Genomic DNA, 14,728 nt, shown 5'->3' with positions numbered 1-14,728 from the left:
TGTACTAATATAATTTCATTTCATTTTGAAAACCTTCCTTTAGTGTTTCTTGTTAAGCAGATCCCTGTTAGCAATGGCTTTTCTCAATCTGAGTTTATGTGGGAATGCCTTTATTTTGCCTTCTGAGGAGAGCATTTTCCTGAGCAGCTTCTAGTTTAGGGAAAGGAATAAAATAGATGTGTCACTTTGAGTGAAGAACATCACAGGCACAAGTGTGCAAGGGCACCTTGGCTGACTGATGGGGAGGCGGGAGGATTCCTATCCTAGATCTCACCCACTTGGAAGGAATTTGAACAATGTAGCCTGTGCTAGGGCGGCTGGAACAAAGTACCACAAACCGCACAGCTCCAAAAACAGAAATAAATTGTTTCACAGCCCTGGAGCCTAGAAGTCTAAAGTCAAGATGTCAGCGGATTATTTCCTTCTGAGGGGCATGAGAGAAGGATCTGTTCCATGCCTCTCTTCTGGGCTTGAAGACTCATTACTCTGATCTCTGCCTTCATGTTTACAAGGCATTTGCCTTGTGTGTGTCTGTCTCCAAATTTTTCTCTTTTATAAGGATAGAAGTCATGTTGGGTTAGGGCCCACCCATAATGATCTGATTTTAACTTGATTATCTCTGTAAAGACCCTATTTCCAAATAAGGTCATATTTTGAAGTACTGGAGGTTAGGACTGCAATGTGTGTGTGTGTGTGTGTGTGTGTGTGTGTGTGTGTGTGTGTGTGAATCTCATGTGTGTGTTGGGAGGGTGGCACAATTCAACCCATAACAAACGGTAAGGTTTTTTTTTTAAATCAGTAAGTCTGTTACTTTTTGGTTTTGAAATTCAACTTACGTGGCATCTCTTCTATACAAGTAAAGTGCAGAATTGTGGAGTCCATCATTTTGATCAAGAGTCCTGTCTCCCCTCGTCAAATATCTAACCCTAGCAGGGCTCACAAGTTCCTCCTTCAAACGGATTAAAAGAATGTTCTTGATTAGAAGAAAATGTAAGAATTTCAATTTATCAACTTGAGATAGGTAAAGTCTTCCTAGAAGGCTTAGATTTGATGGTATAAAAATTACAATATCCCCAATAATCATGGAATAAGCAAACTTAAAAGATGTAATACATTTGGAGAAAGTCTGTGCAATATATATAACAGGGAAAGTAATTCATATTATTAAAAAGAATTTTTACAAATAAACAAGAAAAAGATAATCTATAAAAGTGCAAACACACAAGCTAAGTTGTTCAACTACCCTATGTTGTTGAACCATCAAGAAAATGCAAATGAAACCAACAAAATACTTGCAAGGTGTCTAAATCCTAAAACATATAGATAATAGTGTTAACCAAAATGCAGGGAAATAGGTTTCCTATATACTGTGTTTTGCAGTGTAGACTGGTAGAGCCATTTTGGAAGGCAAATTTTCAATATCTGTAAAAATATAAAATAGGCATATCCTTTGACTGGCAATTTCACTTCTAAGAAATCATCCATATATAAATATATATGTATATACATCATATGTATATATATTTGTTGATTTATGATTCTGGTTAAGATAACTAAGAGAAGTAAAAAAATTTAAATATTATTAGTAAGTGTGCAGGTTAATTAAATTTTTATGCAGTCATACTAGAAAGTCTGTGTGTGCACATGTGTGTCTATGAGCACATCTCAAAAATACATTTTTAAATTTTTTTAATGTTTATTTATTTTTGAGAGAGACAGAATGTGAGTGGGTCAGGGGCAGAGAGAGAGGGAGACACAGAATCTGAAACAGACTCCAGGCTCTGAGCTGTCAGCACAGAGCCCGACGTGGGGCTCGAACTCACGAGCTGTGAGATCATGACCCGAGCCGAAGTCGGACACTCAACCAACTGAGCCACCCAGGCGCCCCTCAAGAATACATTTTTACATTAAAAAAAACCCAAGCTGCAGGAAAATACACATGGTATAGTCCAATTTATATAAGGGAATTGGGTATTTATATGAACGCTCTTATAAATGAAAGGGGATGAGATTGTCAAGACATACTCTAAGATGTCAAAATGGGTTATCATAGGAGCTGAGAAGGAAATGAAGTGGAGATTGGGAGAGTCAGTGTTGGACTTTCAGGCTTTGCTCTACGTCCTTATGTAATAATATCTTGAGTCTTTTGCAATGAGAGAAGATGTGTGTGTTTGTGTGTGTGTGTTGTATAATAATAATATCTTAGCATAAAACCTAAAAATGAAATATCCACATATTTGTCCTATAGTTACCCCTTTCCCCAAATTGCCTCTATCCCAGTGATGTGTGTTGTACAGATAAGCAACAAATAAAATTCCAAATTTTTCTCAAGGGCAAACGAATCAGTTTCTGAAATTCATTCCCATTTTTGAGAAGTTGGAAGGACTAATTGGTGCGATATCCAGAGGTTGGGTGCCTCCTCCGATCTGAGTGAAGAAAGTCTGTGAGACAACCCAATGGTTGTTCCCACCTATTTTGGGGAGACCTATATAGAAAGCAACATTTGATGAAGACAAAGAACTATGGCAGCACTGGGTGTTATATGTAAGTGATGAATCACTAAATTCTACTCCTGAAACCATTATTACACTATATGTTAACTAAATTGGATTTAAAATTAATTAATTAATTAATTACAAATATATTAAATTAAAAAAAAAACAACAAAGAGCTATGGCAAATTCTCATTTCCCTTTCCCTTTATGGCAGGTTTACAATTGTGTCTCTTCGTTTCCTTGCAAGCGTTTTAGTCCTTCCCTTTAATAACTAAGCCCTTCTTCTGCATCCTCTTTGATCCTTTTATTCTTTCTTCCTTGACTTCCTTACAATCTTCTCTTCCCCTCTTCCCCCTTTTCTTCTTTACATCTCTTCTACTGGGCTCCGGCTCATTCTTGTGCAGTGACCTCTTGAGATGGCAGCTGCTGCTTCCCTTCCCCCCCTGCCCCTCCCCTCCCCGCCAGGCAGATAGTGTACAGGTGCAGCCCCATCTGTCCCAGTGTGTGTCTCTGGCGATGCAGTAGTACACGGCGGCATCTCTCAGGGTAACCCGGGGCAGGACCAAGGTACTGGACTTTCTGTCTTTTGCGATGGTTAGAGAGGCCATTCCATTAGTCACATTGTCTTTTAGACCATGAATCAAATACTCTGGCCCATGGTGGGGAATCTGTCGATACCAATGTATGTACTCACTCCCACTGATTGTGGAGTGGTTGCAGGGCAGGCGTACAGGTTCCTCTTCTGTACTCTCCATTGCATTTGGCTGTGTGGTCTTAGCATTGCTCATAATACCTGAGGGGTTGAGAGACAGTAGATTAGCTCTGGGTGGTCAATTGTGGGTGCCTCTAAGGTCAGGTTCACAAGCACTCCCAGAACTCTCCTCTTGGCCTTGTCCCCAAACCTAAGCATTTTTGTGTGTGCTACACAGGACAAGAGAAATATTACTGGCATGTATTATTGATCCCTCCAGATCCACAAGGCCAAAGATAAATTTCTGTGTTCCATGACACTTGGTTTCAAGGACCTCAAAACTCCTTACAGCATGAGAGCTGTGAGACTCAGGAGGTCTTCTGTAAATAGTGGGTATGATTTGCTCCTCACAGTGATACTCAGAGACACTCTCTAGAGAAACATAGATGAACAGAAGTGTATAAATGCAAATTTTGCCAGTCATTTGGTAAGTATAGTGGTAGAAATAGAAGAAACAGATGCCTGCCTTTTGCTTTAGCTGAGAAAGTTCTCTTTATTAGACCTAGATCACTTACCTAAAGTTAGGAGAATAGCTAATCCCGTCAGTGATCTCATAGTTCAAGTGCAAACTGGAGTCCCAGGTCGCAGAGCTCAGGATCTGTATCTTAGCCTACATTGGGGGAGGTCCCAGCAAGACCTAGGCAGCCAGTAGCACAGCCCTCTGCCAGGCAGCTTTCCAGTTGGGTGTTTCCAAGCCAAGCATCAGGTGAACACGGAGCAGTCTCTTGATTGGGTCTACTCCCACCCCTAGGATTAAACAAAAAAATTTAAAAGAGAACAAGGATATTTTCCCAATGTCCAGGCCTAATTTAAAGGGCTTACACTAAGATCCTTTTCAAGGCTCAAACTCAAATTGGCTATGTCTGAGTGCAGCTGAATGAGCAAAATCATCCCTAAAGAGATTATCCAACTCTCATTTGTGGCACAAGGCAAAACCCACCACTAATTGGTAACTTGATGTTCCGCTGAGCTGGTATGAATGTCTTTTAATCCAAGAAACCTATATTGAGCCCTGGACTGTATAAGGAAGACGAGAATTCCTATCTGTATGCTCAGCCAGAGACAGTACATCTCAGGAGCAGTAACAATTTAACTTCAAAAGTTGGAAACTTCTTTCTGGTTAAAAAAAAATGACCATAAGCTGAGCTAAAAATCCAATAACATTGGAAGAAAATATTTGCAAGTTTATGACAAAAATAACTTCACAGTTGTATGATACTACTGTGCGTACTCTAACAGGAAAAGAAAAAATTGGAATCCAGTGTAAAAGCCAAAGTGAAAAAAAAAAAAAAAAAAAAAAAGCCAAGGTGCCTGGTATTCAGGTCTTCCATGTTGGCTCCTGAAATGATATTTTAAGCTTCTTCCAGACAGACATTGTTGGATGCCTCTGGTCTTGATACAGAAACCAATGACTTGAATGGTACTTATTCCTATCCCACCTGAGCCCATCTTCAACACATATTTTCTTGTCTCCAAGCCTAGCGGTGGTGTGCATTGAGGCCGCTAAAAAGAAGGAAGGAATGAGAAGGGATTATTTGAAATGAAGCCATTTTACAAGAGGTGGAAATAAACATAAAAGAGTTTCCCTATTTATTCTAAAGAAATGGTTGTTATTAAAGAAATGGGATAGAATAAAATTAAAATTTTTCATCCTTCTCTGCTCTAATAACTAAGCTTATCACTTTACTATAGGAAATATTTGGCCATTAAAAATTAAACTATTAATCACCTCTCTCTTTTCTTCCCATGAGAGGTCCGCTCTTTGCTCTGCATTGGGTAAGAGGTTTACCTATGTCCTTGAAGCTGTGTTCTCATTCCATGTGAGATTATGAAGTGCAAGGTGACAGGGGAGGAAAATGAAATTTTTGCGCAACTCAGTGATAATCTCCCCCTCAGTCTGGAAGGAGCTTTGGTTTGCAGGTGTAACAGCCCCCTCTTGTGACCGTGTGTATGAACTTCTTTACTTAGAACTAGGAACCAAGTCTGTCCACAGTCTTTCAAGGTTTGTGTTTTAGGTCTAAAGATAAATACCTTGTCTATGATACCTCCCTCTAGTGGAAGGCTCAGTGATTCCTACCACAGATATATTCCTACCACAGAGTATTCCTACCACAATACTCTGAGATGGAAGACTGAATTATTTTCAGTCACTCAGGGATTTTAGAACTATTTCTTGTTAGGTTTTTTTCTCCCAGAAGTAGTTGTAAAACTCACTCTCAACCAAATTCTTTTCACTTTCCTTAGTACTTTCTTCTTCCTGTGTTTGAAGGCATTTCCCAAAACCCGCACTGTTTGTTGTTTAGCATAGGATTTGGTGAAAAGGGGGCAGAAAAAGGAAACTATTAGCAAATAATGCATTGTTTTAGGCAAGTCGCTTTTCTAAGGGGAACAGAGGGGATCTGTCTGGCAGGTTATCTCACTAATGCTGACTAGGTAATTCCATGTTAACTGGTTAAAGTTTACATTCCTGGAAGGTTGGAACTACAGTTAGGTTAGGGATTAAGTCTTGGTTTACTGATGTGGGGTTTAGCACAAGTGACTCCATTTTGAGCCTTCTGTTTCCTTTTTAACAAGCCTAACTGTTTAGGGACAATTAGAGAAGCACTGGGTGGTTTACTTTAACCCAAGATACAAATGTAATACTTGGCAATCTCAGGGAACAATATTGTTTTATACACTGAGCTCAATTAGGAGAACTTTTTTTTTAATAGGAAGGAAGTTTACATTAGAAAGTCTCAACTGGGCTACCACAGTGCCTTCCTTCTTCCTGTCAGTGGTTCATGGGTTTTTCCTAAGCCTCTAAGCAGGTGGCTGCCTTTGTGGAGCTCCAAGGTTTTTGTTCATCTTCCACTATTATTTTTATTACCGTGGAACTACTGAGAGCACAGAAATACACCGCCGAGTCTGCCAGTTGTACGAGAGAGATGGTGAGAGCGATGGATTTTTCTGTCTTTTGAAAGTTCATGGAGAGGCGACCCTGCTTTGCACTTGGCTTGCTTTCATCCTGGTAAATGAGGAAATGCATCCTTCCACTGGGAGGCTGTTTGTACCAATACAAAGTATAGTAATTACTCCAACTGGTTTCATACTTGCACTCCATGGTGGCAGCTTTTCCTTCCTGAATTATTACCGTATTCTGCATTTGGATCACTTTCTCAGCCATGCCGGATCCTATGGAAAAAGAAAGGAAGTTTGGTTCTCTGAAATGTCTCAGATGGGTCATGAGGACTGGATTAATCTATGACACAAGGAGAAAGAAAAGAACCACATAGAATTTCATTTCCCCATCATCTCTCTTCCCTCTTAATATCCCTGTCCGTTACAGCTTGCAGAGTCCCATTCTCGAACTAGAAGAGGCAGCTGAGGCCTCATGTTTACGGCCACTCTTACTGAAGCCAAAGGAGGCCAGGAACGCCCACAGCAGGCCAGGGCAGAGCATGATAGAAATTCTTCTGGTTGAAATTTCTCTTTGTCTCACTCCAGTCCAGAGACCAGCTCTTATCTGAGTCTCTGAGTGTAGGGTTCCTGGGGCTATAAGATGTTTCTGTCCCCAAATAGGAAGTAAGGTTCACAAGTGGGATGTCCCACTGCTATATGCAGAGACTGAAAATCTATCCCACTGCAAACCTCTGCTTTGCCTTGATGTTCTTCTGTAGCAATACACTTGAAAAATGGCTATTCTATCCAGCAGGGTACAAAAATGAAGTTTAATTATCTTTTTGTTATTGAATTCTCACTTAATATTATTGTGATCAGAGACTATATTCTGAATGATTTAAATCCTTTGCAACTGATTAAGTCTTGCTTTAAGATCCTGAGTATAGTCAACTTTGATCAGTATTCTGTGGGCATTTGAAAAGAATATATATTCTGTTGTTTGAGGTTAAAGTGTTCTGAGATATGTAAAGTAGGTAAAGAATATTAATTGTGTTGGTCATATTTTCTCTACATTTCTACTGAGACATGTGTGTTAATGCCTGCCACTGTGGTTGTATATTTGTTTGTTGATTTTTACATCAACAAATTCTACTGGTTTAATTCTACTGATTTATGTTTGATATATTTTGAAGCCATGCTATTAGGTGCATATAAAAATAGAATTGTTCTATCTTCTTGGTAGATTGTGCACTTAATCATTTTGAAGAGTTGCTCTATATCTCTAATAATTCCTGGTTTAATGTCTACTTTATCTGATATTGGTATAGCTCCTCAGCTTTCTTTTGGCTAGGGACTCCCACAGTCTTGTTATCCATATGCAACAGAATGAAACTGTTATCTCTGCCTCCCACCGTACTAAAAAATTAACTTGAAATGGATCAATGACCTCAATGTGCAAACTAAAACCATAAAACTCTTAGAAAAAAAACATAGATGTAGATCTTTGTGACCTTGAATCGGGCAATGGTTTTAAAATACGACATGAAAACACAAGTAACTAAAGAAAATATAGATAGATTAGACTTCATCAAAATTAAAATCTCATCTACTTCAAAAGATACTATCAAGAAGGTAAAAAAGAGAACCCCCAGAATGGGAGAAACTGTCTGGAAATCATATATCTGTTAAGGGTTGAGTATCTGGAATATATAAAGAACAACTTAAGGATAAAAAGACAAATAACCCAAGGAAAAATTTAATTTTAATAGGGTTTTCCTAGACTGCTAGGGTTGGTGGAGATAAAGGTGACAGGGAATGTTACTTTCCCAAATATACTATACATATTTTCACTATATTTCCTTTTATATAATTTTTATTTTCTAACCTTGTATTTTTATTTCCTATTCACAAATCCAAAAGTAATTTGTATTACCAATATTTTCACTACTCTTAGCTTTCCTTTATAAATATTATTTTCTTTTGCCTTATAAAGGAGTTGGTGATGTTTCTTCCCCTCTAATTTGAATCATTTGTTTAAAATAGTTATTACTTTCCTTTCATAAAGGAGCATTGGGAAAAATGGAAAAATTTCATACCATTGCTGATGTATATATAGACCTATGAGGAATGAAAGAAATCGGTGGTATGTTTGGGCAAAATCTCACAACTCATGAGTAGTATCAATTGAACCCTGAGTATAGACATTCCTCAAAGACTTTCCCAGTTATTTCTGGTGAGCAGAGGAGAGAGGCAGAGTTACGTGTTGCTATCTCTTCCTGTTTATCCTACTCAAAAACAGTGTCTGACACACAGCAGACAGTAAATATTTGTTGAATGTAGAATAGTTGCAATGTGAAAAAGTTTTGCTGGAATTTTTCTGATTGCTCCTTGAATTGCATCTTTTATAACGAACACCCAATACTTTGAAGATGGATTGTACAAAGGAGAATGGCCATAAATGTTACATGAAAAGTATATTTTATATGTTAGACTGATACGGAGGCATATGCAGATGGATCATCTAGAGTAAAAATATTTATAGTAAATGGTTATCTTTGGGCAGCGGAATTTTAAATGACTTTAATTTTTCTATCACATTTTCTATACTCTCAAAAGTGTCCATAATGAGCATGTGTTAGTTTTATCATAATTATTTAAGGCAATATTTTTTTTCTGAAGGCCTTCCACATTGTCACCCAGAAGAGTTTTAGATCTCTTTGGCACAATATGAACCATGTAAGATTTCAGTGAAAGTAACTTAAATACCCCAGTGAGGTTATCCTTACAATTTATTTATTGACTTAAAAACACACTATTTCTCTAGAAATATAATATATTGGAGCTAGTACAAATTGTAGTAGCTCATCTTGAGTTATTGAAAACGGAATTTTTAATAATCACAATGATGAGATCTCTGCATTCATTTCAAATTGGAAATAAACACATTATGGCAAGCCATTCAATCCCAAACCTGCTCGAGGACAAAGAATGTGGCTGGGTCCCCAGCTACAGGCTGCAGGTGCCTGAAGAGTTCTATATAACTACTAAACAGAAATCCAAGGCTGAGTTTCCTGACTGAGTGGCTGTGATATGCAAGAAGGCACATTCAACTTTTTTTTTTCAACAGTACTGTGAATCTCCTGTCCTGTTTTTTATCCACATTTGAATGAGTCTGTTAGAAATGTAGAGTCTTTCTCTGCTTCCTTCCTGTACCAAGGAAATAATTCAAAGCCCTGTCAGTATAACTGTACTTGATAACAGCTGTTTTTCCTCTCCCAGACATTCAGAATTGATGGACTCTGCCCCACATCCTTTTTTTTGGCCACTCACCCCTGTTGAAGCAATGAAGCTGAGTTACTGGATAATTTTCAGAATTTGCATTTTATTTTTAGAGTCTATAGGAAACTTGAGAACCAGAATGACCCTCTTTTCCTTCCCCAGACTTGTGATGGATCCTTCCAGAAACCCTTGGACTCACAGTGTCAGCATCTGTAATAAATCTTAGATAAATATATTAATAAGAAACGTCCTTTTTTTGCCAACTTCCTCATAATTATACCTAGCGAATAAAAGTGTATGAATTAACATCTCTGTCAGGAGTGTCCAATCACATCATCTCTAGGAGCAGAAAATAGAAGCCATGAAAATATAGAGTTCTACAATAAGGCTGCCCTGACTTAAGTACCAAAGTTTTCCTGAAACAATCTTATTGTTTCATGAGCCATTGAAAATCCAGCTTCTTGAATTATTGTTAATGTATATAAACTTAAGAACACTATTGTGGGATCTCAAGAAACTTAACAGAAGACCATGGAAGAAGGGAAGGGGAAAAAAATAGTTACAGAGAGGGAGGAAGGCAAACCATAAGAGACTCTTAAATACAGAGAACAAACTGAGGGTTGATGGGGGGGGGGGGGGGGGAAATGGGTGATGGGCATTGAGGAGGGCACCTGTTGGGATGAGCACTGGGTGTTGTATGGAAGCCAACTTGACAATAAATTATATTTAAAAAAAAAAAAAAGAAAAGAACACTCTTGTGGTTATGTTAAAAAAGAATCTCTTTCTTTTTGAGTACTCCACTTCAAATTTTTAACTCCACACTCAACTTGAAGTTGTCCCTGCTCAGTGAGATGTCTCCCTTTCTGTATTTGCTCTTGCTCCCCGCAACAAGAGATGGCTGTTTGTTATTCAGTGCTCGCTAGGCTTACTGTGTGGGTAGGTAGCCTCTGTTATCTTGGTGCAGTGTCAATCTTAGACTGATCCATGTACCTAGTCCTTGGATCTTGGATTTTCTCAGCATTAGGGCCTCTGCTCCTGTGTCAGCCAAACACCACATGTTTCTCTATGCGTCTTGTGTAAGAAAATGTTCTGCCTCTTCCTCATTGTGTAAGCAGAGTTAGGGAGTCCTCAGAAAAAGAAAGATGAAGCATAGCTTTCAAGACACAAGAGAAATCATTTCAGGCCTGCATCTATTTTTGTGATTTATGCCCAACAGGACTACTTGCCCAAGCATCCTGCTTGCAGAATTTCCGAAAAGGTGTTGGAAATTACAAAGAAATGCAAAAAACCTCAGTAGTTAAAGATTTTAAGGAAACAAAGGGAATGCAAAAACTAGCAGTCTCTACAAAGCCCAACATATCAGATATGGTAAATCGGTAGTAAAACTCCCAGTGCTTTTTCAAAAGTAAGGATTGACCTAACACACATTCTTGAATCATTTTTGCAGGATTTAAGCCCCTTTGAGCCTCAAACACAAGGCTAACTGGAGCAGAGAATTGAAGATACTGACCCTTGCTGGCCTTCGTGACTTCAATCAACTAGGACCTGGACTCTGCCGTCTTAGGATGGCTTGTGTCACAATTCTATACCGAACTCTCCTTTGTCAAGCCCCTTCGTGAATATGCAGAGAGTCATGCTTTGGAAATTATTCCCTGTGACCTCCTTTTTTGCTGCAAAAAATTATTATTTTTTTTGTTTTCTCCCCCCCCCCCCCCCCGGCCGGTGTGGTCTCTATCTGTTAACTCACCAACGAGAGAGAAGCTTGTTCAGTTACAATTGGTAGCAGAATGATTAATGGAACTGTTATAGGATTTTCAGCTCAGAATGTTTTCCTGCCCCTTCGACAAAGGTAGATGGCTTTTTCCTTGACTATTCTCTCTGTTGCAGTGGATCTTAACTGTGCCCTAGGGGTGTGTGTGAGTGTGTGTGCGCGCGCACGCGTGCATAGGCGTGTATGCACACATGTGACAGAATTTGCTCTTTATCCCCATGCCCAACAGCCTCAGACTTTTCCTTTCTGTGAGAGACTGACCTGGGCAAGGTTCTTAGGCAAGGGACTTTTGCCTCCTGCTGTCACAGCCAATCACATGGTGCAGACCAACATCTCTGATGGGGCTCCCTCTGTCACCCTCTCTGCTCCCAGTCATTTTTGTGAGCACAAGGTGGAGATCTGTGAAAATGGTCCCACCAGTGAATACAGACTCCTCTTGAGTCTGTGACTCGCTGCAGTTCTACGTTGTCATGAGAGCCCTCGCTCAGTCTTGTGGCTGATTTCTTCTTGCTTATAAGGCAGCCAGCACCTGTTTTACCTATGGTCTGCTACTGTGGTGCCAGTCCAGATGCCTACTTGTCCTTGGAGTACCCTGTTACTCTTTGGAATCCGGCCTACTTGGTTTCCTTGTGAAGTCAGGTCTCTACTAGGTAAAAGCAAAGTTGTGATTTTGCCGTTTATCTAGTTTTACATGGTAGGGCGGATATGACACTCTTTCATGCTTTGTATATCTTATGACAAATTGGAACTCTGTCCATCTTCCAGTGCACCTAAAATTGAAATATTGGCATCAGGAATGCAGCACTGCAAAATATATGATCACTGTAAGTCACAATTCATAATTGAAATATCTCCTTCCTATTCAGTCAGAATAGGACAGCTCTGTTTTACCTTCTGCTGGTTGTATTTTGACTTCTACTGATCGCTAAACCCCCTTTAAGAAAATGAGCCTATTTATATTTTCTTTTTAGGAATTTTGTAGAAACTAGAATCTTCATTGGATCTTTGCTGAAGAAGGAACAGGCAAGTTCCAGAAGGGATCTTTGCTGATTCTGTGATTTCAGCTAGATTCCCATGATTGGGAATCATGGGAGTAAATCTGGATCCAAGAAGAATAAATCCCAAAGAAACACTGCAAGGCCGAGGAATCAGGTAATGATAGTTTATTCTGGCCCAGATGGGCTCTTTCTGGGACCTTTAAAAATAGGTCCTGAAGATGAGCTTATGGATAGTATAGATATCCAAGGAACATCTTCTCTATTATTATTCACCTTGGTCTTGATTCCAAAGATCATGAGGAGGAATATTTTGTAATATATATAAGGGAACTTGGACACAGACACTTCCCTTAAAGCAATTAGAAACAACTGAATGGTTTTACCTAGAATCTAATTTTTATTCTCGGAATGAACAAGTAATTGACGACACCAATGGGAGTAAGTATTCAACAAGCATAGCAATCCTAATTTCAGTACACAAAGATACAGTTTCAGGGGAGGAATGTCCAAATTGTCCAGCAACAGGTAATAACCACAAAAAAGTTGACACTTGATGTATTTCATTTCTGATTCTCATAAGTTGTCAAAGCCTTAGGTCAGGGCACACCATGAAGAAGAAAGGAGGTGAATGATTTGGCACTGTGTCAGACCTGCAGACATGTGAGATAGGGTCTCTTCATTATCCTTAGCAGAGGATTCCTAGGAGGAATTTTGGGGAAAATGACTCATCAGAATCGAAAGACCAGTCCTGTGGACTTGACAAAAAAACAAAACAAAACAAAACAAAAAACAAAAACAAAAAAAAACCATTGGGAAGTAGGTGACTGAATAAAAAAAAAGCCTTCTGTGATTAAGAGTCTGCAATCTAACTTTTTGTTTTCCATGAACAAGTCAGGTAGATGCAAACTCAACTGCAGACCCTAGAGTATATAGTAGTGCCTCATCATATGCATCCTTTAACTCAGTGATGATTAATTAAAGCTTGTGATGGCCACGTGACTGTAGGGGGACTCCATTCAACAGACCAGCTACTTGGAGTATGGGAGTCAAAGGGCATGGTAAGCCAAACTGAAGTTGGCAAGGGTTAGATGAAATGCAGCCAAACAGGTAAGAAAACGTGTCTGGTCCAGAATAGGTTACTATCCTACTTAGTGTGATATGCTTCTGTCCTGTCCATAGTCTTAGCTGAGGTTCCGTTTCTCTGGTCGGTCTTCAAGGCATCCCAGCATATAAATTTCTATTTTGTGTGCTTATTTTTCCCCAGTGTCTTCCCTGATTTATAATAAGAAATATGTATTTGGTCTTTAACCCCATTCATGGCACAGAGCTCTTAAAATCTTTGGAATTTCCTGTGATAAGAGCTTTGAAGGTGTCTTTTATGTTAATGAGGTGACTTTTGGAAAGTGCTTAGGCAACCTAAGGATGGGGACTGCTGCTGGGGACCAGCCTTGTGATTCAATTGCAGCTTTCAGTACCCACCCCCTACACTCCAGGGAGAGGAGGAGGGCTGGAGGCTGCCAATGGCCAATGAGTTAATCAGTCGTAGCTGAGTGATGAAGCCTTTGTAAAAACCCAAAAGGACAGGGTACAGAGATCTTCTGGGTTGGTGAACACGGGGAGGTGCTGGGAGAGTGGCTGAGAGAACATGGACGTTCCGCACTCCTTCCCTGTGCCTTGCCCTCTGCACCCCTTCCATCTGGCTGTTCCTGAGTTCCTGACATCCTTTTCTAATAAACCAGTAATCTAGTAAGTATAACATTTCTCTGAGTTCTGTGAACCACTCTAGCAAATTAATGAGACCTGAGGAGGAGGTCATGGGAACCTCTGCTTTAGCCAGTTTGTCAGAAGTACAGATAGCAACCTGGACTTGGAACTGGCATCAGGAGTCTAAGGAAGGTGTTGTTGGAATCTCTCATCTCTAGTAAGTTGGTCAGAAGTACAGGTAACAACGTGGGCTTTCAACTGCATCTGAAGTGGTGGGGAGCAGTCTTGTGGGACTGAGCCCTCAACCAGTGGGATCTGTCTCCAGGCAGATAGTGTCAGAGTTGAGTTGAATTGTAGGACCCCCAGCTAGTGTCTGGCCACTTGCTTGGTGTCGTGGGAAGTCCCTCCCACCCCCACAATGGAGTTGAGTCCAGGAACTCAAAAAGAACTATCTGCCCCAAAAGATTGAGTTGAGCAGGTATAAAATCTAGAATAATCAAATATAATTTTAAAATACTGTCCTTCATGTGCTGCTTTAGTTTAAAAATGCCATACTCCCTGGGAAGAAATAGATATACGATGACATCTGAGGACTGTGACTTTTGCAAATGGTCCTGAGTGGTCCCCGAACCAGCTGTGAAAGAGTACTTCTTGGAATGTATTTAACAACTTCCTTTCTGGATCTTATCTTACACACTGTAACTGCCAGCTGCTAACACATGTCTGGGTAAAGTTTGAGACTTCCCTGGGAGTACAAGAACAGGAAATTGCCACAGGTTGAGTTCTGGCTTTTTGTAAGGCCGTCTCTGAGACAAGAGAAATATGTTGAAGTCTTCCAAGTATGAAAATAATG

At 39.7% G+C, this 14,728-nt stretch overlaps 1 long non-coding RNA gene and 2 gene segments (V, D, J or C); 1 reads left to right on the top strand and 2 right to left on the bottom strand.

Moving 5' to 3' along the window:
• LOC121031479 (uncharacterized) overlaps nucleotides 1-11,097 on the top strand; it is a 238,362-nt gene extending 227,265 nt beyond the window's left edge. Inside the window, exon 11 of the long non-coding RNA XR_005790719.1 lies at nucleotides 10,850-11,097. This is a non-coding gene — a long non-coding RNA (uncharacterized LOC121031479). The remainder of the gene's footprint in view (nucleotides 1-10,849) is intronic.
• On the bottom strand, nucleotides 2,612-4,008 carry LOC121031454 (T cell receptor alpha variable 26-2-like). The segment is given in 2 exon segments: nucleotides 2,612-3,288; nucleotides 3,762-4,008. Coding segments are annotated over 2 exon segments (582 nt in total).
• Nucleotides 5,356-6,931, bottom strand: LOC121031467 (T cell receptor delta variable 1-like). The segment is given in 2 exon segments: nucleotides 5,356-6,417; nucleotides 6,637-6,931. Coding segments are annotated over 2 exon segments (429 nt in total).
• Nucleotides 11,098-14,728: the final 3,631 nt, after the last annotated feature.

This window comes from Herpailurus yagouaroundi, unplaced genomic scaffold (genome assembly GCF_014898765.1).
Source record: "Herpailurus yagouaroundi ecotype Mexico unplaced genomic scaffold, PumYag 141, whole genome shotgun sequence".
NCBI classification, from domain to species: Eukaryota; Metazoa; Chordata; class Mammalia; order Carnivora; family Felidae; genus Herpailurus; species Herpailurus yagouaroundi.
The sequence above is the reverse complement of the archived record's forward strand: the minus strand, read 5'-3'. Positions and strand labels throughout refer to the sequence as shown.